The 24712-nt window shown below is 41.7% G+C and overlaps 1 protein-coding gene across 3 annotated transcripts in view; it reads left to right on the forward strand.

Annotated features, from left to right (window-relative positions):
- gcgrb (glucagon receptor b) overlaps positions 1 to 21712 on the forward strand; it is a 61469-nt gene extending 39757 nt beyond the window's left edge. For 2 of the 3 annotated variants that reach the window (XM_085163314.1, XM_085163316.1), the window contains exons 2-14: positions 2961 to 3104; positions 3222 to 3318; positions 3400 to 3507; positions 5924 to 6012; positions 6294 to 6400; positions 6744 to 6900; positions 12884 to 13043; positions 14749 to 14809; positions 15010 to 15079; positions 16447 to 16535; positions 16735 to 16879; positions 18165 to 18206; positions 18517 to 21712. In XM_085163314.1, the coding sequence (XP_085019440.1) occupies positions 3051 to 3104; positions 3222 to 3318; positions 3400 to 3507; positions 5924 to 6012; positions 6294 to 6400; positions 6744 to 6900; positions 12884 to 13043; positions 14749 to 14809; positions 15010 to 15079; positions 16447 to 16535; positions 16735 to 16879; positions 18165 to 18206; positions 18517 to 18918 (1581 nt within the window). In that variant the 5' untranslated portion in view covers positions 2961 to 3050 and the 3' untranslated portion in view covers positions 18919 to 21712. The remainder of the gene's footprint in view (positions 1 to 2960; positions 3105 to 3221; positions 3319 to 3399; positions 3508 to 5923; positions 6013 to 6293; positions 6401 to 6743; positions 6901 to 12883; positions 13044 to 14748; positions 14810 to 15009; positions 15080 to 16446; positions 16536 to 16734; positions 16880 to 18164; positions 18207 to 18516) is intronic. The other variant, XM_085163317.1, reaches the window with a different exon arrangement.
- Positions 21713 to 24712: the final 3000 nt, after the last annotated feature.

The following is a 24712-nucleotide window of genomic DNA, read 5'->3' on the forward strand; positions in this document are numbered from 1 at the left end:
ACTCAGTTTCTTCAAGTAAATAACCCTAGGGAGTAACAGTAGTACTCACCATACACATGCACATTCACATTGTTTGTGGTCTGTCATTTGTTTTGATTTACATGCGCATTCATATGAAAAGGATATTTTTCAGGAATGATTTAATGGGAAATGTTGAGTCATACAGGCTTTTGTAATACAGATTAGAAGCTGGGCAAATATCTTTTTCACTTTCCATCTCTGGCTTTTTCTCTCTGCTTAATAACACACACAGACTCCTGTATTCATCATATCATCATTGGACAAGAGCGCTGAGCCCTTTCCATTTAACTACCGTGTAAAATGGGCCCAAGCTGGATATTTAAAAGAATGCAAGCATTGGTTCACATACAATAGAAGTACATAGAAAGATTTTTTTTTCGAGTAAATGTACCATATAAATAAAAGGAAATCAAGTAAAAGCAGCATTAGACAGCATTACACAGTGTGGTGCTCACTGCTTTAAATACATCCTGTAGCCTGTGGATACCAACATTAAATTTAACTGCCACTAAATATTCTATCTACACCCAGTAAAGTGTTTGCAGGGTTGGAAATTAGGGTATACCTACAGTGCTGCCTGAAACTATGTGTTATAAATGCTGAAATACATTCAAATATCAGCAGTCCACAGCATGTTAATGTGTTTGTGTAGGCGTATGCATGTGCAAGTGTTTTATGCACGTGTGTTTTATGTTTGTGTAATGTAAAATCTCCCTGTGTGGTCGATAAGGCTATCAGTTTGAAGCAGTCTTGTAATTTGCATTGTCCTCTCCTCACTGCTAATATCTAAAAAGAGATACACAGATGCAAGTATCCCAGTGGGGTTTGCATGCACAGACATACGCTTATATGCACACTTGACACACACCAACCTAAGCAGGAAAAACAGAATAGAGCGATTGCCAGCAAATACTGGGCACAATATCCTCCATTCAGCCAAGAATCTGAAAATAAGCTTCTCCTACAATTAAGAGTGATCCAAACAGACCACTTGTTGTGGCTCTCAGAGGTCTGTAGAGCATAAACATTCTGTGGGAGCAAGAAAAGTCTAAAAAAATCCTTTGCTATAAAGGTAAAAAAATGTTTGCAATTTGTGCTGAGTACTTTAAAAATTGAATCTAACTGTGCATATGAACGACTCATTGTGCATTTGCAACAGAAGGTTTAGTTACTGCTTTGTGCCCAAGGTGCCCAAAAGTGTCATAAAACTGCAATGTTAGATTTAATACTATGTGATTAGAGAACTGGAAACATTAACAACAATTTTCTAGTTTCACTCAGTGAACATAAAATCAATAAATCCAGTAATGTTGTAGCTTGTGTTAATATTTTCTTATTTTGAAACCCATCTTTTGTAATAATCCCACCAAACTTTAAAACAATAAAACAAGAACTTAAAAACACTGTTATTGATATTAGAACTCTATGGAGTATTTAAGTAACATGTTTAAATTAGGTGAATTCAAATGAGTCACATGATAATTTCAAGTGAAACGCAAACTTATGCAGTTGTGTAGTTCAAGGTAATGTACACTTTTTGGACAACAGCTGTGTTGTGAAGCACATGGGAGGGAGATATATCAGGCTTTGAACACAGGATCCAATTATTGCTGGTTCTAAACACTTTGTTTCAGTTTTTTTTATATACTCTTGGCTCTTTACCGAGTTTGTTAGAGTAAATATCCACAGTATGGTCATCTCAGGCACTTGGCTGCTGTTCCATTTTTTTTCTTTCAAACCAGAGAGGCCTCCTCTGGTTCATAGAACAGTAGTATAGTCTAATCTCTCAGTTTCTGTCTTGTATAAGAGCTTATGAACTGTCTGCCCTTCTTCTGTCTGTCTGCTTGCCTTTGTTGCTCAGTCAATAAAAACTGCATGTGGTTCTAAGGAAAAATATTGTTCCAGCGCCACAAGATAAAAGATCTGTTGCAGCAACAAAGCACAGCAGTATTTTGCTGTATTGTTGTTTTTTCCTCAGCTATTAAAATTAAGGTGATAATCTTTGTGCCCTGATAATGACAGGCTATTTATGCCGAGTTTAGTTCACTTTAGATCACTGTCACAGCACTTTAGCGCCATGGGGTAACCACACACAGAAACACACACCCACAGCCCGACGAAGCACTTCAGCAGAAGCAAAGAGACTGGAATAGAATGGAATTTGAAACGTTTTAGCTAAAAATGTTTCCATGCTCAAGGTGTTTTTTGCAGAAACGTTTCAGATTTCGTTTTGTTCTCCAACTGCGTTGGTGAAGCTGGTCAACTGATGCCACAGGAAAGCCACTGCTCATCGAATTTAAGACATAGACAAAGGATGGGTTTCATTCAGAAGTATATATAGTTGTAGGGAATTCTAGATGTGAGGTTTGGCATAAACAAATACACAAACATACCAGGAGTCTGAAAAATCTCCCTGAAAGCTGTCCTCTGACCCACTTCCCCTGCCCAATACTATTTTTCATTATCTGTTGAGCTCCTGTGAATCAGAATCAGATTCAGAAAACTGCATGTTTTCAGAGATATGTAGAAAAGCAAAGGCCTGAAATGACTCTCTCATATTTTTATTACTTTATTAATAATAAATCATCTTCTTCCTCTTATTATTAATATTATTATTGTGCTAACAAAGTGATAGTCAGCAACTCAGTAGCCCATCTTACTGATTGTGTTACAGATTTTATATCCTAATATTGAGGTCAATAAAACACATTAATGGCAAAGGATGTGTAAAAAATAAAATAAAACAAAGACTTTTAGGTGTTTGTTTTTAACCAGGTATCTTGCAGGTGCATATAAATTATTTATGTTGTGATTGTGACGGAGAAGTGCGTCACTGATTATTGCCTGTTTTTTCTGTTCTCTGTTTCACAGTCCCTTTGTTATTTCAAGTTATCTACACAAACGCATGCCTATAACAAGCTTCTCCATGTTGTTTGCAGGCCAAGTGGTGAAACTGGGCTGAGACTGCCTCATGAGTTGGGCCTCTTCTGTGTTTTGGTCCCCACCCCCATCCTCCCAGCATCAGTGGGATGTCCCAGGTGTGTCTGCTCTTGGCCTTGCTCATGCTCTGCAGCTGCAAAAAGGTATGACTCCCAGCATTATTTACTTTCACACGCCAATTTTCAAATATGTTTCCTTTTTCTTGATACACACCATCTACTTCTGAGAGTCATCAAAAGAAATTTCCTCTCTCCCTTCAGGTCTCCTCTGCTAACTCTCTTGAGCTTGTGAAGGAGCAGTGGAGCAGCTACAAGAACCAGTGCCTTGACCACCTCGGTGCCACGCCCCCTGCAACAGGTGATTCGTTTTCCTCCCAGCACGCAAGTCCATAAAATGCATCTGCACCAGCACAGACTAAAGATTTGCTTTCCCTTGTAGGGCTGGTGTGTAACAGAACCTTTGATTTGTATGCGTGCTGGCCCGATGGACTTCCAGGAACCACTGTAAATGTCTCCTGCCCATGGTTCCTGCCATGGTACCATAAAGGTCTGTGTGAGTATATCTGTGTGAGGTAGACCAAAAATAACAAAAGAGTAACTGCTGCATCACAATGTACTGTTGCTACAGTTTGTAAATGTACGATTTAAATCTAGTCTTATCACTCTTATCTGTAACATTTCATTATATGCCATAATATTAACCTGTTTTTTTATTTTTTTCATTTACATGGATAAAATGCTTATACTTAACTCACTGCACAGTTTGACTGCTAATTGAAAGGTTTACTTAACAAGCATATAAGGTGATAATATGTAATCATTGTGTTTGATAGCTTGCTCACCAAAACAAAGACATCCATGTGCTCACTCTGGCGCTTTTTTAACTATTAATGTGAATAAGTACAAACAGTGAAACAGTGAAAAAAAAGGGAGTTAATAAAAGCTTATGACCACAGCAGCCTGATGCTGCTGCACCTGTGTGTCAGGGTTTAGTGCTGCATTTTCTATTATATTCCTAGGTTTTCAAGGTTTTTAATAATTAAGCGGTCAATCTGCGTTACATGTGTGAATGACCCACTGTAAGAAGACATGTTTCAAAAATTACCCATGCATTTCAGGGTAACACGACCAGTTTTCTAACAAAACATATAATGTATACAAACACTTGACAGATTGGTTTGTGGTCTTCATGTACAGCAGGTAATCAGTTGGCAGAACGATGTACTAAATACAATGTACTGAGGTGCACTGAGGTTTCAGGGAGCGCTTAATTGAGTGTGAAGGCCAAATATTACTCAGCCCTGACTTTAGTCTCAACCTATGAGTGGTGTAAAGACGTCACACTGTGTCACCAGTGGCAGCACACCTGTCCTGTGGAGCTTTCTCAGTCATTTGCCTGTGGTGTGCGGGCTTTTGCTTCAAACACTTAACAGTTTCGGTTCATAGCATGAAAACCCCGGGTTTTGACTGCAGCTGTCTGTCTACTATCTTTGTTTCCATGCACAGGCTTCCTCCAAGTTGTTTTGGGCCTCTGAATAGGTGTGAAGGGGCGTTTATCTTTGCTATCTCCGGAGGACTCGTAGCCTTGCAGGGGTGTGTGTAAACATCTGATGTGCAGCACTACTTTAGACCTAACCTGTGTTTCACTAACTTTTGTTCGAAAATATATTATTCTGCTGCAAGAAAGCTACAAAGTGAGAGTTTGTTAAAAATGTGAAAATTCATCTTTTTGACTTGTTGAAAAGACTCATAGAAAATGATGTCTGTTTATGTTTAGATTTGTTTAAAAAAGGCACATTTTCCTTCTCTGCCAAGTCCTAAAATAAGCAGTGGATTCAAACCTGGAAGCTTCATGCTATGACGAAGCAATGCAAACCACTACACCACCATCCCACCATAATTCTTAATGAATTCCTTCTAATTCTTAAGAGCCACATACATATATGTTCAGGGAATACTCTGAGATAAAACCCCATGGAAAACATAATTTACGTATCTGAAAGGTAATAACATGCTTTTCAATACATTTTTTAAATACTAGTCAGTGTATCTGAAGTGGAGGTTGTGTGGCTGTGTGAGCAAAGTCCCCCCAAAAAATGACCTCTGTCCTATACCTTGAGGTCAAGATTACTGAGCTTTGAACACAGCCGAGATTTTTAGTAGATGCACCTATGGAATGAATTGGTGACTTCCTTCTTGATTTATCACATTCACAAACTCCCCATCCGCTTGCCCAGCAGGGTGATGACAAAGTGTCAATCAAATATGATAATAAATAAAAAAGAAAGACACAGTCATCTGCATTTCTGAAATAATGGCTATGTTTATCGTAGCTATCTGTTAAACTTTGGGGTGAAATTTATCTTTTTACCCTCAGCTGGAAAAGGTTCATGGGGTAACGTAGGATTTTGAAATTGATACCATAAGCGAATCTACTAAGAGTTGCCTCACAATATAAAATAGTCAGTGTTGTGAATTGGTAAAACTCTAAAACTGAAGTAAAACTGAAATAAAACTGAATTGAACTGCATAGCTTTAATTTAATTTAATGGGGCGATCGTGGCTCAAGATTTGGGAGCTCGCCTTGTAATCGGAAGGTTGGACAGTCTCGGTCGTTGTGTCCTTGGGCAAGACACTTCACCCGTTGCCTACTGGTGGTGGTCAGAGGGCCCGGTGGCGCCAGTGTTCAGCAGCCTCGCCTCTGTCAGTGCGCCCCAGGGTGGATTGTGCCTACAATGTAGCTTGCCATCACCAGTGTTAGAATATGTGTGTGAATGGGTGGATGACTGAATGTGTAAAGCGCTTTGGGGTCCTTAGGGACAAGTAAAGCGCTATACAAATACAGGCCATTTACCATTTAAATCCAAAAGTGTCACTGTGTTTAGGCGACAGCACTATTTGCATAGTTTACATATGCCACTCTAAAATAAAATCTTACAATCGTTGTTTCTTTGTGTGTATAGTTCAGGGTGGTCTGGTTTACAGATTCTGCAGTGAAGATGGCAAATGGGCACAGAAGAATACCACTGAATGTGAGGACGACCCTGGTGAGGTGTGTGTACACAGTGCAGTACTGCGTTTTTGTGTGTGGCTTTCTTGTTAATCAGTGGCCATTTTTGAAGCTGCCTGCAGTGGCAGATTGTTACACGGTACTGCATCTTAAAACGTTAACTCATTATGATCTGAAGTTACTGCCGCATGTGAAAATCCTCCATCTGTTCAGTAAATTATTAGGATCTTTTTGTATTGTTTAAATAAAGCTGAATATAAATTGTGTTTCTGTATCTATGTTTGAATGCAGTGCATGTATGTAAATGGCTTTATCTCTTTCAGCAGCAGTATGGCCGCATCCTCACTCAGTTGCGGATCATGTACACAGTGGGTTACTCTCTCTCACTGGGGGCTTTGCTGCTGGCACTGGGAATTCTCATCTTCTTCAGGTACATCATGTAAAGAGGACATGTTAAGGGGGTTAAGGAGCAGGAAGGGTAAGAGAAAAGTGAAAGGAAAAGGGTAAAGAAAGATTGATAATTGAGAGAAATAAGAAGGATAATGACTGACAAATGTTTACAGTTTTTTACATACCTATAAAAAAAGCAGAAATAAATGAATAGAATAATTACAGAAGCAGGGAAGGAGGAAAAAATCGATTTGTGATTTTAGATTTATGAGCTGCCTTTGACACAGCTGCCCAGTCGTTTCTGCACAATCTGCAAACCTGGTTTGAATTACGGGATCTTGTTTACATCTTCTACCTTCTTACTCTCACTTCTTACCTCTTAGGAAGCTCCACTGTATGAGAAACAACATCCACATGAACCTGTTCGCCTCATTCATCCTGAGAGCTGTGTCCATTCTGGTTAAAGATGCTTTACTGACCCTCACACTGGATCCCAGAAGCAACAGTGACTCACAGGCACGAAGCTGGGTCAACATACCGGTCAGTGAACAAACACACATCCAGCTCACCTGCAGTTGTAAAACCTTAGCCATAGCCACCATATTACAGTAGATATAGAGTGTAGAGGCTGTTAAATAATAATATTAAGGTGATTAGTGATTGGAGGAGACAAACGTATAGATAACTTACTTTTAATCCCTTAGTTTAAACATCAATGTTCACTGGATGTTGTTATTAAAGGTCGATCGCAAATGTAATGTAGTGCAGTATGTGCCACAAACACATACAGAGACTATTCTGCCACAATATAATTTATATATATATATATATATATATATATATATATACACGCATATATATATATATATATATATATTATATAATCAACAGTGTGACTTGCACAGCTTGTCCTGAACATAAATTCCATGTAGGTTTTAACAACCACCACACATATATTTCAATAAACTGTTGATTAGATATTGATTGGGTATGTCTAGACCAACAAGTCTGTGATAAGAAAGACATATTCTACAAAACATTATTGATGTTGTTGGTGTTGTTTTTTATGTCATTTCCTGTAAATAAAGCTTCAGTAAACGAATATACCCCATGTGGACAAAAGTAATGGCTCACAGCTCTTAATATTCAAAATGAGGTGTTTTCAGTCTCATTGCAAAAGGTGCATAAAATCAAACACCTGACCATGCAACCTGTTCTTCTAAAGAACACACCAGCCCTAACATGGCACTTTACAGGATAGATGTAGATGTATAGATTATAGACTTTCTTCCAACAACATTCATAAGTAGTGTTACTGCAAAAGAAGGGAAAAGAAACTACAGCATCTCAGCCACAAAGTGACACACCACGTAAAGTTGAAAAGCGGGGTCGCCAAGTGCTGAGGCGTATAGTGCGTAAAAGTCGCCAACGCATTGCTGACTCAGTAACTGCAGAGTTCCAAACATCCTCTGGCATTAACATCATGTGTTTCCATAGCCGAGCAGTTGCAGTAGGTGTAATGTGTGGGTGGCCCAGTACTTTTGTCCATATAGTATATAGTTTATATATGTTTGAAATCTCCTCCGTGAATCGCAACCTTATCGTGGTGGAGGGGTTTGTGTGTCCCAGGGATCCCAGGGGCTATGTTGTCTGGGGGCTTTTGCCCCCTGGTAGGGTCTCCCATGGCAAATTGGTCCTGGGTGAGGGACCAGACAAAGAGCGATTCAGAAGACCCCTATGAAAAAAACACAGAGGGAACAGTTTACCCTGCCCGGGATAGGGTTACCGGGGCCCCGCCCTGGAGCCAGGCCCGGGGAGGGTGCCCGAGGGCGAGCGTCTGGTGGCCGGGCCTTAGTCCATGGGGCCCGGCCGGGCACAGCCCGAAGAGGAGACATGGGCCCATCCTCCCGCAGGCCCACCACCCGCAGGAGGCGCCATAGGGGTCGGGTGCATTGTGTGCCGGGTGGCGGCCAGGAGCGGAGGCCCTGGCAGACTGACCCCCGGCTGCCAAGACTGGCAATAGGGACATGGAATGTCACCTCTCTGGTGGGGAAGGAGCCTGAGTTAGTGCGTGAGGTTGAGAGGTACCGGCTAGATATAGTCGGGCTCACCTCTACGCACGGCTTCGGCTCTGGAACCAGTCTCCTGGAGAGGGGCTGGACTCTGTCTCAGTCTGGAGTTGCCCCTGGTGAGAGGCGGCGGGCTGGGGTGGGTATTCTAATATCCCCTCGGCTTGCTGCCGGTACGTTGGGGTTTTTCCCGGTGGACGAGAGGGTTTGTTCCCTGCGCCTTAGGGTCGGGGAACGGGTCCTGACTGTCATCTGCGCTTATGCGCCGAGTGGCAGTTCGGAGTACCCAGCCTTCTTAGAGTCCCTGGGGGGGGGGGGGGGGGGGGGTGCTGGAAGGTGCTCCACCTGGAGACTCTGTTGTCCTGCTGGGAGACTTCAATGCAGGACAGCGAGACCTGGAGGGGCGTGATTGGGAGGAACGGCCTCCCTGATCTGAACCCGAGCGGTGCTTTGTTATTGGACTTCTGTGCTAATCACAGTTTGGCCATAACGAACACCTTGTTCGAACATAAGAGTGTCCATAAGTGCACGTGGCACCAGGACGCTCTAGGCCGTAGGTCGATGATCGATTTTGTAATCGTATCACCAGACCTGCGACCATATGTTCTGGACACTCGGGTAAAGAGAGGGGCTGAGCTGTCAACTGATCACCACCTGGTGGTGAGTTGGATCAGGTGGCGGGGGAGGACGCTGGACAGACCTGGTGCACCTAAACGCGTAGTGAGGGTGTGCTGGGAACGACTAGCAGAGGCCCCAGTCCGCGAGATCTTCAACGCACACCTCCGGCAGAGCTTCAACAGCATTCCGAGGGAGGCGGGGGACATCGAGTCCGAATGGACCATGTTCAGCGCCTCCATTGCCGAAGCTGCTGCATTGAGCTGCGGCCGCAAGGTGGTTGGTGCCTGCCGTGGTGGTAATCCCCGAACCAAATGGTGGACACCAGAGGTGAAGGGAGCCACCAGGCTGAAGAAGGAGTCCTATCGGGCTTGGTTAGCCTGTGGGACTCCGGAGGCAGCCGACAGGTATCGACAGGCCAAGCGGAATGCGGCTCGGGCAGTGGCTGAAGCAAAAACTCGGGTGTGGGAGGAGTTCGGAGAGGCCATGGAAAAAGACTTTCGGACTGCCTCGAAGAGGTTCTGGCAAACCGTCAGGCGTCTCAGGAGGGGAAAGCGGTGCTCTACCTGCACTGTGTATAGTGCTGGCGGAGCGCTGCTGACGTCGACTGAGAAAATTGTCAGGCGGTGGAAGGAATACTTCGAGGACCTCCTTAATCCCACTGACGCGTCTTCCAAGGAGGAAGCAGAGTCTGGGGATGAGGGGAATGACCCGCCAATTTCTGGGGGCGAGGTCACTGAGGCAGTTAAACAACTCCTTGGTGGCAGAGCCCCTGGTGTTGATGAGGTCCGCCCCGAGTTCCTGAAGGCTCTGGACGTTGTAGGGCTGTCCTGGTTGACACGCCTCTGCAATGTTGCGTGGAGATCAGGGGCAGTACCCGTGGATTGGCAGACCGGGGTGGTGGTCCCCATCTTTAAGAAGGGGGACCGGAGGGTGTGTTCCAACTACAGGGGGATCACACTCCTCAGCCTCCCCGGGAAAGTCTATGCCAGGGTGCTGGAAAGGAGAGTTCGTCCGCTAGTCGAACCTCTGATGCAGGAGGAACAATGCGGTTTTCGTCCTGGTCGCGGAACACTGGACCAGCTCTTCATCCTCTCGAGGATACTTGAGGGTGCATGGGAGTTTGCCCAACCAGTCTACATGTGTTTTGTGGACTTGGAGAAGGCATTCGACCGTGTCCCTCGGGGTGTCCTGTGGGAGGTGTTGCGGGAGTATGGGGTGTCTGGCCCATTGCTACGGGCCATTCGATCCCTATACAACCGTTGCAAGAGCTTGGTTCGCATTGCCGGCAATAAGTCGGACTCATTCCCGGTGGGTGATGGGCTCCGCCAGGGCTGCCCTTTGTCACCGGTTCTGTTCATAATTTTTATGGACAGGATTTCTAGGCGCAGCCAAGTGGCGGAGGGCTTTCGCTTTGGTGGCCTCAGGATCTCATCTCTGATCTTTGCGGATGATGTGGTTCTGTTGGCTTCATCGGGTGAGGGCCTCCAGCTCGCACTGGAGCGGTTCTCAGCCGAGTGTGACGCAGCGGGAATGAGGATCAGCACCTCCAAATCTGAGGCCATGGTTCTCAGCCGGAAAAGGGTGGAGTGCCCACTCCGGGTCGGGGATGAGGTCCTGCCCCAAGTGGAGGAGTTCAAGTATCTCGGGGTCTTGTTCGCGAGTGATGGGAGAAGGGAGCCGGAGATCGACAGACGGATTGGGGCTGCAGCTGCAGTAATGCAGACGCTGCACCGGTCCGTCGTGGTGAAGAGGGAGCTGAGTGTAAAAGCGAAGCTCTCAATTTACCGGTCGATCTACGTCCCTACCCTCACCTATGGCCACGAGCTGTGGGTAGTGACCGAAAGGACGAGATCGCGGATACAAGCGGCGGAAATGAGCTTCCTCTGAAGGGTAGCTGGCATCTCCCTTAGAGATAGGGTGAGAAGTTCGGCCATCCGGGAGGGGCTCAGAGTAGAGCCGCTGCTGCTCCACATCGAAAGGAGCCAGCTGAGGTGGTTTGGGCATCTGGTAAGGATGCCCCCTGGGCGCCTCCTGGGTGAGGTGTTCCAGACATGTCCCACCGGGAGGAGGCCCCGGGGCAGACCCAGGACACGCTGGAGAGATTATATCTCTCGGCTGGCCTGGGAACGCCTTGGTGTTCCCCCGGATGAGCTGGAGGAGGTGGCTGGGGAGAGGGGGGTCTGGGCCTCTTTGCTTAGGCTGCTGCCCCCGCGACCCGGCCCCGGATAAAGCGGATGAAGATGGATGGATGGATGTTTGAAATTCACATGCTATTCTAACCTGTCATGAGTTCATAAAGGTCCATAAGAATTTAATTTAAAGTTCTGAAATGCGGTTGCAAGAGAATATCAAGAAACATAAAGGACTGACCACTATCTAGGATTCATTACACAGAAGATGAGCAAGGGAGGACACCTGTTGATATCTGATACCACTCAAATGTATACTGCTATTGCCCATCTAATTATCTCTGTTGCTAAAACACACAGCAGAATACTTGCACCATATTAGAGGCTATGGGCACATCAACATTGCTTGTATTTCTGGATAAATACTTTACATTTCATTTGATACATCTCTCTACAACATAGAAGTAAAATATATGTAACACGAATTAACCTTATTTGCATCACTGGTGTTACGACCCGTCTAGGGCCAGGCAGTAACACGAGTGAGGCACTCGCATCCCCCCCAAGACCCAAGCAGCCACAAGAGACAAATCCTTTAGTGTCACTGATTTATTTACAAGGTGGAAAAAAAGGAACCAAAACAGGAGTGTCAACGCTTCAGGGTGAGCCAAGGCCAAAACAATAAACAAAACAGATCTAAACAAATCCCGCACCTCTGACCTCACCAAAACAAAGTCAAAAATAAAAACAGAGTCTAACCTCCTTAACTAACACAAAACAGGAGAAAAACGGGTGATCAAAAGAAAACGGCAGCTCACCCCTACCCACTCCACTTTCACAACTCTCAAAAGCACTGCAGCCAGCGGCTGCCACGGGAAGACTGCTGGGCCGTGAGGAGAACCGCGAAGACCTCTCCCGCTGTAGCGCTCCAGCCTCCTTTTATTGGGCGGGTCCTCCAGCTGGAACCAGTCATGTCGTTGCAGCGTATCCATGCACCAATCGAAGCAGGGCCCTGGCACAGCTAAATTAACATAAGACATAACACCTGCACAAAACACACACGTAAACATACCAGTTCGTAACACTGGCAATAAATTAAATGAACCACTGTATGGATGTTCTGTAGCCACTCTTAATGGGTAATAAAATAACATTAACTTTACAGCTGAAGAGCAAAGTAGCATATACCTTTTACACACCACAGTGTGGGATGATTTTCTACTACATTATAAGTGGAATAAAAACTACAGTTAAGAAATTTAACAGCAGTACAAAAAGAAAGTGACTCAATCTATAGAGAGTGGACAGTGCAAGCTATGGATATCTTCAAGTTCCCCTTGCTTCTTTTTACATGAAACACTCCACATTTGTCGAGGAAGATGTCAGATAATCCACATTTAGCTCAATCATTAAGAAGTAAAAATCACTTAAAAATATTAAAAATAAACAGTTTTTTTTTTTACTTTCATTTTTGTGGTGTCTAGCAAAGGGGGAACTACCCGTGTATTCCACAATAAAACACCCACTGTGCTGTACTGTAGCTGTTGTCCCTGAACTGGAACAACGTTAAACTAATTCATCTGAACTGAAATATTTGTCAGCTTTTACCCTGTGAAGCTTTGTTTAAAAGCTGTATTTGCTACATTTGTGCAAGCAAGGACAACTTGGCTTACTGTTTGTGTTCCCATGGTATCTGTCTCGTGTCAGGCTGTGATGTGGTGTCGTGGTGCCATGGTGATGATGCAGTACAGTGTAATGGCCAACAACTACTGGCTTCTGGTGGAAGGCATCTATCTTCATAGCCTCTTAGTCATCACTGTATTCAGCGAGAGGAAGTACTTCTACATTTACCTGGCCATTGGTTGGGGTAAGAGCATAATCTGCTAAACAGCAGCTGAACACTTGGCTTTGTGCTTATCAACGTAATGCAAAAGGTCCAACAGTGAACAGCGCTTTCAGCCAGTCTTTTGATGGGGGATTTAGTCAGATGACAGACATTAGCAACAACAAGTCAGCCAACAGTTATGTTAATAGCTCTGAGAGCAAGGAGGAGGTACAAGAAAATCTGCGGTCTCTAGCTATTGTATCCCATAAACAGCTCGAGACTACTAAAAACACCACACCTTACCTTCTGTTCATGTTTGAAGTGGGAATGTATCCTTAGTGGTTTTCTCTTGCTACCAATATGTTTTGTCTGTCTGTCTCCCAGCTGCTAGGTGTAACAACTTTCTTGTATATATAAATATTGTGTAGCACACAGCAGAACTAACTTATCAGAAGGGTATATTTTACCCCAGACCGTAACTGTTAAAGGCTGATGGGGAATTCACGTCACCCCACCAGGCGGGTGGATAAGAACAAGGCACTATAGAGTTTTCAAATTGATAGAATAGGTGCGCCTTCGAAGAGTCTTAGGCGGCTTTGAATCTGTGACCTCGACTTCAAAGTGTTTTCTAAAAATCTTGTGAATGCAATAACTTGAAAACAAGGTGACATAGGATTTTCAAATTGACACCACAGGTGTTACTGCTAGGAGGCTGACAGATACCACTGACGGTTACAAATGTTTTTTAGACCTTAAAACTAAGTGACTGAAAATAGAAGGTTTTCAAAAAAGCCCTGAATTCAAAGTTCTCTGACTAACCAAATAATGTATTCTTCGTTCTTTTTTAAAACCTAAAGCCTGCATTAGTATGTCTCTCTCTGGAGACAAAGAAAGCTTTATACAGTTTTTTTTTTTTTACATTTCTTTAGACAGTAGCACTCTGCAAGACCTGCAAATTGATTTTTATGTATAACACCCAGTAGTCTTTAAGACTGTGAGATATCTAATTCATACCCACGAGACACTGAAAGAAAATATGTTTTGTTTTTGTTTTTTTATATCACTGTAAACACCTAACGGCGAGGAACTCTGTCAAGTATTGTTTTGAAACACACAAAAATGTAATGAGTGCAGCTTCTACTACTACTTAACAAGTCCTCAGATTCCATAACAACAAGCATTCAAGAGCAGATGTGCTGCTCCAGTTCAGACTTCCTAGATTCCACCATTTTTACATTTTCAAATGAATATTAAATGTATGATTTTCAGCCTCCTGTTCTGTAATAAGAACTTAATTATACAGCTGTCCATAGTTAAGTTCTTGTATAGCTTTTAAAAATACTCACTGAAGAAAACAACTCATGCATGTCTAAAATAATAACTGTCCAGCTCACCTTGATGTGTTATAGCCTGACAGGACTGATAAAATTCTGAGACCACATTCATAAACACATAGGGATTGAGCTCATTGAAGCTTAGATAAAGGCAGACATGACAGAGATGATTTTAATATTTAGAGACCTTTAAAGTCTGCTTAGGATAAGACGAGAGCGGAAATATTTGAAATGGTAATGAGATATTAAATTCACAAGGACAGAAAAAAATATAAAAATTTTGTATCATGGGCAGTGATATAATAACTTGATACTGATTACTGGACTAAAGTATAAATATTAGCTAGGACTACTGCGTGTGCTTTGGAGGAAATGATTTGGGATCCTTATTCTTTGTTTTCTGTCATTCTCAGGTGCACCGCTCATATTTGTGTTGCCATGGATCGCAGTGAAATATCTGTATGAGAATGAAGAGTAAGTTTAATCAATTCATGAAATTCTCACATCATTCTCACAGACAGTTTAATTATTGCTGCTTTTATCCGTGACCACTGAGGAGACAGATGTGTGCGGGTCTTTTTTCTCCTGGTTTCCTTTAAAGAATTTATATTGCAGAGGAAATGTTGATCAAATGTGTTATGCCCATAAGTTTGTGTGTTTGTTTCTGTATCTAGGTGCTGGGAGAGGAATATTAACATGGGATACTGGTGGATTATCCGATCTCCTATACTTTTTGCTTATCTGGTAAGACTCTCTGTATCTCTTTTTCTCTCTCTCACCTTTGTGTTTAACTTTGTCAGTTTACATTTGGATAATGTTTTAACCTCCTAGGACCTGGCGTCCACATATGTGGACATCACATTTTGGGTTATTTAGACCAAAATACTCAATTTTGCTCTACAGGGGCCTTATATCCACTTACGAGGACATTATACTGCTACTGTTCTATCGAAATTTTAAACAAATATATGTGGCTCTCATTTTTCTTAGAAACAAAAATCAGGTAAAAAGAAAAAAAAGCTGGTAATTCTTTGTTTTTACAATCATCGGGTCCCAATATGCCCAAATATCAAAGAGAAATTAAAAATGCATGCAGTGGAAGAGTTCGGGTCTTAGGAGGATAAAGACAATTCAAAACAGTCTATGTCTTGGCAGATGCTTAGGAGCGCTCATAAAGATACCAAATGCTTTTGTCTGCCTGCTTGTATTTGAATGTGTGTAGATGAGGCAGCTGTTGAAAATAGGACTGCAGGAAAAATGTAAGTCGTGTAAAAATAGTGACTCTTATTTTCTGCAGTTGATATTTTATCAGTTCCTACATTCAGTGCTGTGCTATTTCACTTTGCTCAGTCTGATGACAAAATCTAACTTTATACAACCACATGTGCAATATTCACAAAATATCAGTATTTAAAATTTTATATAGGACAACATCATTGTGTTTACACACCCTCTGAACAACATCACATACCAAAACCAGCTGACGCTTTCCTTTTGTGTGTTTCCTGATTCTTGTTCCCAAATAGCATTATGGATGGACACACTTATGACCAGTGCACTTAAACATGCGCAGTGCTGTACTGCGTGGGAGCATTACTTTTTAATGCAGTTGCTGAAATACTTGGTAAAAATTTAAAGTTGTTGTAAAGTCTTTCATCATTGTGCAACAACCCCAGAGCTGTTCTGCAGTTCAACTATTGTGCAAACAACCTGATTCACACCTAAATAAACTGCGTTTGCGTACACTCCACTATACATATTTACACAAATACTTGTGTTGAGACAGCACACGCACTTTACCAAACTTGGAGCGCCAAAATCTTGAGTGCTGTGATAATAAATGACCTGCCATCAGTAAGTGTCCTGCACTAGATCACAGTGTGTGCGCACGTGCACATGCTTGTTCTGTGCGCAAGCACTTGAATTGCTCGTGTTGTGGGGACGTTAATCCGTCTGCCCAGTCCCAGTGTGAGGACTTCGTTTAAAGTCCGACTTTGTGTTAACTACTAACGCGTTCCAAAGCAGCAGTAATCTTCTTTCTAGCACCATATGCTAACATATTGCATTGTGTTTGCTTCAAAGTGACTTTTTTTTAATCCTCTTTCTTTCAGATTAACTTCTTCATATTTATCCGTATTATTAAAATATTAATGTCTAAACTTAGAGCTCACCAGATGAGATACACTGACTACAAGTTCAGGTGAGAAATCTGTTCCTTTATTTCTTTTCTTTTTTGTTTTTTTTAAAGAAAATGCAGACAGCAAGCACTTACTTAGTAGCTTTTCGCTTTGGAATTAATTTTTTTGGTATTATAGCCATTTTTATATATAGTCCCCTGTTTTCAGAGTTTTCTTGTAATCTCTAATACCCATTTGCTTCTCCTTTCTCCTTTCTTCCAGACTGGCAAAATCTACCCTGACTCTCATTCCCTTGCTTGGGATTCATGCCATCCTCTTCACCTTTGTCATTGATGAATCTGTTCCTAAAGGCTCTGTTCTGCGCCTCGTTCGCCTCTTCTGTGATCTCCTGTTCAACTCCTTCCAGGTATAAGTTCAACTTTCACTTGTTTCACATGTGCCCATAAATATAACAGAGGCACCTCAGAGGATTAATACCCAGGAAGACATAAACTGCATGCTAAAGTAATAAATTGTCTGTATAACTCAAAGATGTCACAGAGAACAAAGAAATTGGCACTTTTTTTTTTTTTAACTTTTATTTAACTTTTTTCCCCAACAAATACAAGACTGGTTCACATCCAAAATAATAACACTACACAGCACTAGAATATTACAACATTATGTCCATAATTGTTGTCCACTAGGATCCAGTTTACAGGTTACTCCCAGTGCTTCCAGTGGTTTCTTCCATTTGTCCACAAAAATTCAGGAGCTCCCATCAATATAGTGTCCCAGCCTGATCAGAGTCATAACTTCAATGATGATTGACTTCCATAGAGAAGTGGAAGAAATTGGCACTTTTATATGTTGTACATTTGCATATAAAAGCAAACATAGGTGAAGAGCTTGGGTTCGACATTTCTTTTGCCCAGCAAACTCCTTCTTAATCCTCACATTTTATTTTTTTAGACTATTTATTACTCAGGCAGCACACAAATCCTACCCTTCTGTCAGATACTGCTGGTGTTGCAGAAAATGTGAACAAGCTGTCCTGGCACCCGTGACTTGATGAACCAGATGTGGCAGCATTCATGGCTGAGAGATAAAATTCTTTTTTGGAAAGACTAGAAAGTGCATTTATTAAGGTGGAGATGAAAGGTGGAGTAAGTCACAAGAGTTTGCACATTAATTTTGAATGCTCTTGTGCTGTTGCTTGTAATTTAGGTCTTTGCACCATAAACTTACCTGATTGGGTTTAGCAAAAAATTACTTTGTGGTACAATGCACCCCCTCATAACAATAACTCTACACATTAAAAAATGGTGGTGCATTTAAATGTGGCTTCATGTGCTTGTTTGCAAGCATCCATATGTGACAAGCTGGGAGTGAGAGAGCGTCTCTCTATTTCTATAACACAAGTTTCGGTGCATCTGTGAGATCCCAGCGGCTCTGACAAAATAGTAATAGAGATTTTGACACCCTGGGTAGGAGATTGGGCTGCATTAATTATATTCTCCATCATTCATACTATGCCTCTGCCTTTGGCAGTTCAGTGATCAAGTGCTTTAGCTGTCCAGTGCAATAAAATTTATTGTGGGGACTAGATGAGAGTAATGAGGCAAAAATAGTGATTTTCTGGGTATTTGTTTCTAATAATGGAAAAATATATTTTAAGTACAATAAGCATATTAAATGTTCTTCCATTTCAGGGTCTGCTGGTTGCCATCCTGTACTGCTTTGTCAATAAAGAGGTGAGACAGATTCATTTGTCAAAAGCCACTTTAATTTTAAATGTATCTTCTTTGTGAGGATACATTTCATTTTTTATTGTCTCTGTCTCTTCCTTTATTTGTTCTTTTGTATCTCTAAAAACATCTTCAAGTTCCACTTTTTTTTCTTTTGTCTGCAAAGACCAGCAGACATGACAGGATCCATCTGCTACTATGTAGTCTTTTAAATGCAGTTTTTGGCAAGGAACATCCATCTATTGATGTCCTCTGTGTCTTTTTCAATCTTCATCACCACTATCTCTCCTGTCTCTCCCATCACTTCCTCTCTCAGGTGCAGTCGGAGATGCTGAAAAAGTGGAAGAGGTGGAAACTGGGTAAGGACATTGATGAGGAGTACCGCCACACACACAGCCAGACGCCACACGTTAAAAGCGGCAGTATCGCCACTGGCAATGTGCCCAACACCGGTGACCCAAATGTTGACTGGCCTCGCTTCAACAAAGCCAACAGCGGCCCGGTTTGCTCCACTGCAGCTGAGGAGAACCGCAAACTCGTTGTCTCGTTTAGCAACGGGACAGGGAAATGCAGACCTGCCAAAAGCAGGCACACCTTGCGCTTCTCTTTGCAATCGCACAGAGGCGCCACCAGCAGCATTGCCACAGAGGATGTGTGTCTGGAAGAGCGCGTGAAGTACCGCTCATATACTCTGGAAGGAGAGGAAACTAATGTCTGACTTCCCTGGGACCTCATCGCAAAAAACTCTCACTGATTGCACTTCTTGTTTCGGATCCGTGCTTATCATGTGGCAGTTGTATAGCTTGAGCAGGAAGAGGATGAGGAAGTAACAAACAGGGATCATGATGTTCACCGATTCAGAACATTGCAGGAAATGCCACTGAGTCCTGCCCAGCTGCATATGAGTATTTATTGCTTCTGGGAGATGGAGGAAAAAACACTTATTGACTTCAGACATTAGGAATGATCAAATAAATTAAGACTTCACTGGCGTTCAGTGTGCGTACGTGTGTCTGCCTGTGCACATATGGAGGACAGCTATTTCAACCCTTCTCACATCTTATCCGGTGTAACCATTGTGGGACATGCTTGTGTCGTGTGTGTTTGCAGCAGTTGGCACTAATCTGTGGTACAGAAGAACCTCTTGGTGTCAAAGTATAATTTTATTTAAACTTTTGGTTCGATGGAAATGAATGTGAATTACACCATGAGAGACTCTTGATGCCTAAGTGGTCAGGAATTGCAATTTACTGGAGACCTCTCTATCTTATCATGCTGTGATAAGAGTCAGTGTTTGCTATGCTGAGGCAGGCACACAGAATATGGACTCTTTCACCTTTAGAAGGAACATGATACAAAGTTTAACTTATTCTGGTTTTAACAAGCCAAAGCCAAGCAAGAAAATAATTCATCTATTCCATTTTTAAACAAATTTTGATTGAATGTATATGGACAGAGGAGTAATTTGGTTGAACTGAATTTTAATTGAATATTTAACTGTATATATGTAATTAGATGTACACGCTCTATCCAGAGCCTCTTGGATTTGTCTGACACCTAACTCAAATTCCTCATTTGCCTTCATTGCCTCATTGTAAGATTCATGCTTACACGGTTACAGTCACTGTCAGCTGCACAATTTTTCATGCGTACTTTAATTTTTAGAAATATAATTTTTGCACAAAATCTACAGCTTGTACAGATGTCCAAAGATTGTTTTATATTCCAGGAAGGTTTTTAAAGAAAAAGGTTTTGCATTTTAAAACATAATGTATGACTAAGATTTTTTGTTAATGCACCACATTGACAATGAAAGTTAGATTGTTTTTATGCTTTCTATGTCAAACTTAGTAACGCAGAACAAAAATTGTGCCCCACCCACCATATTTATTTGTTGTTGGGTTTTTCTTGATACCGGAAATAAATGAAGCCAGCAATGAAACACTGCTTAAAAAAATTAAGTGAAGATACAATCTTCACAGTATAATACAAAACCAGTAAAACTTGTGCAATATCAAGTTGTCTAGTTGGGAAGCATACATTTTATAGGGCTGTAGCAATGATGGTCATCCTAATTTATCCACAATTATTAAATAAAAACAACAGAAAACTCCTCTAAAATGTGTGTGTTTACTAAGTGTGAACTATTGCTAACAGGCATGATGCACGCATGAATTTGAAAGCTATCAGTACCTCTATTGTAGCAAAGGTATTTCCAAAATTAATTCTTCTTTCATTGTAGTTCGTGCAAAGAAAGCAGAACCCGACACTGCGTTTTTTAGAATAAATGTGGACATTTATTACAAATATTTTTATTAATACGTTTATATATTATATGTAGATATATAGAAAACCACATAAACAAGAAATAGCACCTTGAGGCGACTGTTTTGGTGCTATATAAATAAAATTGACTTGAATTGAAGAAATCATTGTGAATCAGTTTCAGCTGATTTCTCTCCAGTGCATCAGTGCTAACACTTGCACTGGAGTGGTAACACCAAGACACCTCTCAAAAATGAAGTAATAATAGCTGATGTCCGTGGACCATTGGCATTAGATGGTAACTGCAGCCCATTCTGGTTGAAAAAGCAGCTTCTCTAGGATGGTACATCCATATCCTGTCACAAGAGAGTGAAGGACATACCAGGAGGCAGGATGCTACATAAGGAGAACTGGAGAGGGCTATAGGAGCAACAACCCAGCAGCAAAACCAGCATGTTTTCTATTACGCAAAGAGCTATAGGAGCTATAGGAGTACAAAATTACTTCCAGCAGGCTACTCATGTACATGTCTCTGACTAAAATGTTAGAACAAGACTGAGGAAGGCGTGAAGTCAGTCTTTAGCAGGACCTGTGCTTACAGCCCAGCATTGTGCAGCTGTGTAGGAATTCACCTGAGAACACCAGCGATGGCAGGTCAAACAATGGATCCCCAATTTCTTGATCTATCTGTGACAGGCGTGAAAGCTTCTGGATACTCTGGCATCTCCAGACGTTTTGTCACTCTCATTTGCACCAGAGCAGGTGAAATGCGATCATAGCAGTTTATGTGTGTCAGCTGGTCAAGTTGACAGTTTACCTGATTATGTGTTATACTGTGATGAAGGTTCCTTTGTTTTATTGAGCAGCATATATACCTAAATTACCTTTTTTTTCCCTTTAAATTCAGAACAGAAAATAGACACTCTTTAAAGAGTTAACTATACATATCAATAAAGCTAAATAGACAAAAGCAGGTGGGTGATTGGGTTTATTGTTATCCTAATGGTTACAGTGCAGGTGACTCAAAAATGAAAGCAGTAAGAATTATTATGAGAAAAGACTTTTCTTTCACAAAGCATGTTTGTAACTATCAGATTGTGTCTCTTTGCTTAAAGTATTGTAGTTGTCAAAACAGCCCTAAAGCAAACATTGTCATCAAGAAAAGGAAGAGGTTTTGTATAAAAGCCACATCATTGTGTTTCATATGCCTCTGTGGATTCAATTAAATTTGATTCTGTCAGCAAAAAGAGTCTCAGTGTATGTTGTGTCAAACAGAGAGTCATTGATGCAACTCTGACTGAAAGGTAAGTAATACACCTGTCTCGGTTTTGTGACATTTAAAAAGAAATACTTGGATTTAACTGATATTTTGCAGTGACTTTCTGTAGAACTGCTGCTGTTCAAGATCCAAGTTCCAACCTTAGTTTAAAAAAGGACACAATAAGCTAATGAAATGGTCTCTGTGCACACATGCAGGAATAACACTCTCAGTTATTGCTAATTACACGTGACATAGCCGATTAGCGGCCTTATTATTAGCCATGTTTCCAGTGGAGATTACTGCAATGTGAAATGGTTACTTATATATCTGTGTATTGTTGTGCAGAAGGTAATGAGTTGATGAATTATGTATTAGTTAGTCATACATGTCTGGGAATGTGTGCTCATGTGTGTAATTGATCTCGAAGTCTCTCTGAAAATATTGCCGTGCCTGTGTGTGCATTTACATATAAGAGAGAACATAAACCACCAACGGCAGAACGCTGCATTCCAGCATCGAATATTGTAAGTGCAATTCTAATTATAGAAAAAAGGGATACTGGGGAAATTACAGGGCTGGACAGGCTCACAACAACTGAACATTTCATTTCCAGGAAAAAAAATCTGGATTTTGTCCCACTTGGATTATCAGCTTCAGGAAGTGAGTGTGTGACTGAAGGTTTGTCCACAGCTCTGGAGCAGAGTTTACCATGAATTATTTAATTGTGTACTTCTGGCAAGTTCTCGCTAGGAAAAGCAAACTGTACTACATCAAGTATAACAGGAAAATTTACCCTTTGGTTCATGTGCAAGTCATCTGACATTGGCTACTGACTTTCTTACCTCACTTAGTAGGAAAGGTATAATTACTGATTACAACACGTCCAATAAAAAACACACTTTTTTCTTTTTGTTTAAAGCAGAAAATCTGGTGTGACGTCAACACTGTGAGAGACACAAGGATGCACTGAGACCCTGCCATTAGAGCTAGCTTACAAATCCAATTTCAATCCTTCTATTTAATTTAATTGTTTTTCTTGTGCAGTTTTACTTGAATGTCAGAATTTGTCCCAAGCCAGCTCATAGCCACTGACAAAGAGGGGAGATGTCAAAATAATAAACATGAGGTATGAAGAATCAGTCATGGTATGCATGAATGGACAACTGACATATTAGTGCAGTGTGTCGGCAAAACAAGAAAAAAAAATCTAAAACCCAGTGGTTTCATTCCTTGGCATTTGCCCAGTGGGCCAACACACTTGTGGGCTGATGGTCAATATGATTTTTTTCTTTGTCAATATAATTATACAGGCTACTGGGTGGCTTGAAGGGCAGTTGCACACCAGCCCTACAAGCATTTCCAGCAGCCCTTTTTCATAGCTGACACTGGATTGCCCAATCAACTACCTTATTGCAAAAGGTGCTTGTCCTGTCATGGTCCTGGGTCCTTTTGACCCAGCGTTTTGTGTTTTCCATTAGTGTGATTGTTGGTTCTGTTCTTCCTCTGTTTAGTGTTTACTCTGTTCTGCTCATGTATTCCTGTGTTTAGTCCGCGTTTCTTAGTCTGTGTCCTTGCATGTGTAAGTTCCTGTTTTATTGTGAAAGTCTGTGTCTTATGTCAGTGTGTTCTGTTTACGTTTCCCCTGCCTCGTCAGCTGTGATGTCTTCCAGGTGTGTCCCCCTCCTGTTTCCCATCCCCTGATTCCTGCCGTGTGTATTTATAGTGTGTGTTACCTCGTCCTGGTTGCTTGTTCGTCTGTGTTGTTCCCCTCGGCCTCGCCGTACCTCCCTGCATCTTCGTTTCTGGTTTGTTTTGTTAGTTTTACCCAGTTTAGGTTTTCCAGTTTCATGTTCACCCACCATTGCTGTTTGTACCCACTCCTGTAAATAAATATTCACCTGCACCAGAGCTGCCGCCTTTTGGGTCCTTTCTACAAACTCCACACGTCTGCCACACCGGATGTGACACGTCCACCTTGTAGGACAGGTTAGTGTGAAAAAAGTGATCTATAAAGATGGACAAACAAGTGAAAAGTTGGAGCTGAAAAGCTAAAAGAGGAAAAGAAACTAGAAATAAGTGTAGAAAATGACCAACATATCAGCTGTCAGGGCTGCTGCTGCTGCATTCTCAACAGTAGTACCAGCAGCAACTAGTAAAAAGCCGTCACAGCTACTACTAGCCTGGGAACCTGATCAAACAAAATCTATAAACAAAACACAGTTTAACTGTTATTTATGTGTTTGTTGGGGAATAACACAGTTATTTCCCTTGTTTTGCATGTACTACTAGGCTCTACCATTGCTGTGATGTGAGCCTTACACAGGTAAACCCCAGTAAGTTTAACCATCTTCTCCAACATACAACCTCAGAAAGAAAACCCTGCAAAGTATAAAGGAAGTGGAGGGAGCATAACACACTCAAATGAAGAGCTACTTAGAGCAGTGTGTCCAAATCCAGGCCTCAAGGGCTGGTGTCCTGCAGGTTTTAGATATCACCCTGGGTCAACACACCTGAATCAAATGATTAGTTCATTACCAGGCCTCTGGAGACCTTCGAGACATGTTGAGGAGGTAATTTAGCCATTTAAATCAACTGTGCTAGATAAACCACACATCTACAACCCGCAGGACACCGGCACTTGAAGCCTGGATTTGGACATCCCTGACTTAGAGCAAACAGTTTGTAGAATATGTTTTGTGCGAATTTCTTTTGTAGCAAAAGCGCATGCATTAGATTATTGAATACCCTCAAAAATACTGGGAGAGCATAATTTCCTCATATAACTTTGCTGCTAAATTAACTCTGAGACCACAGATTAATATTGTAGCCATCAATAAATAAATGAATTCATAAAAATGAACAAAATAAAAAATAACAAGTTAGCTCAAGCTAATTTAGGCATTGATTATATTCTACTTATTAAGTTCAATTAGTTTTATCTAAGCAGCACTGATTCACAACCCTCATCATCAGGGAGCTTTATAAT

Source organism: Neolamprologus multifasciatus, chromosome 6, assembly GCF_963576455.1.
Source record: "Neolamprologus multifasciatus chromosome 6, fNeoMul1.2, whole genome shotgun sequence".
In the NCBI taxonomy this organism is placed as follows: domain Eukaryota; kingdom Metazoa; phylum Chordata; class Actinopteri; order Cichliformes; family Cichlidae; genus Neolamprologus; species Neolamprologus multifasciatus.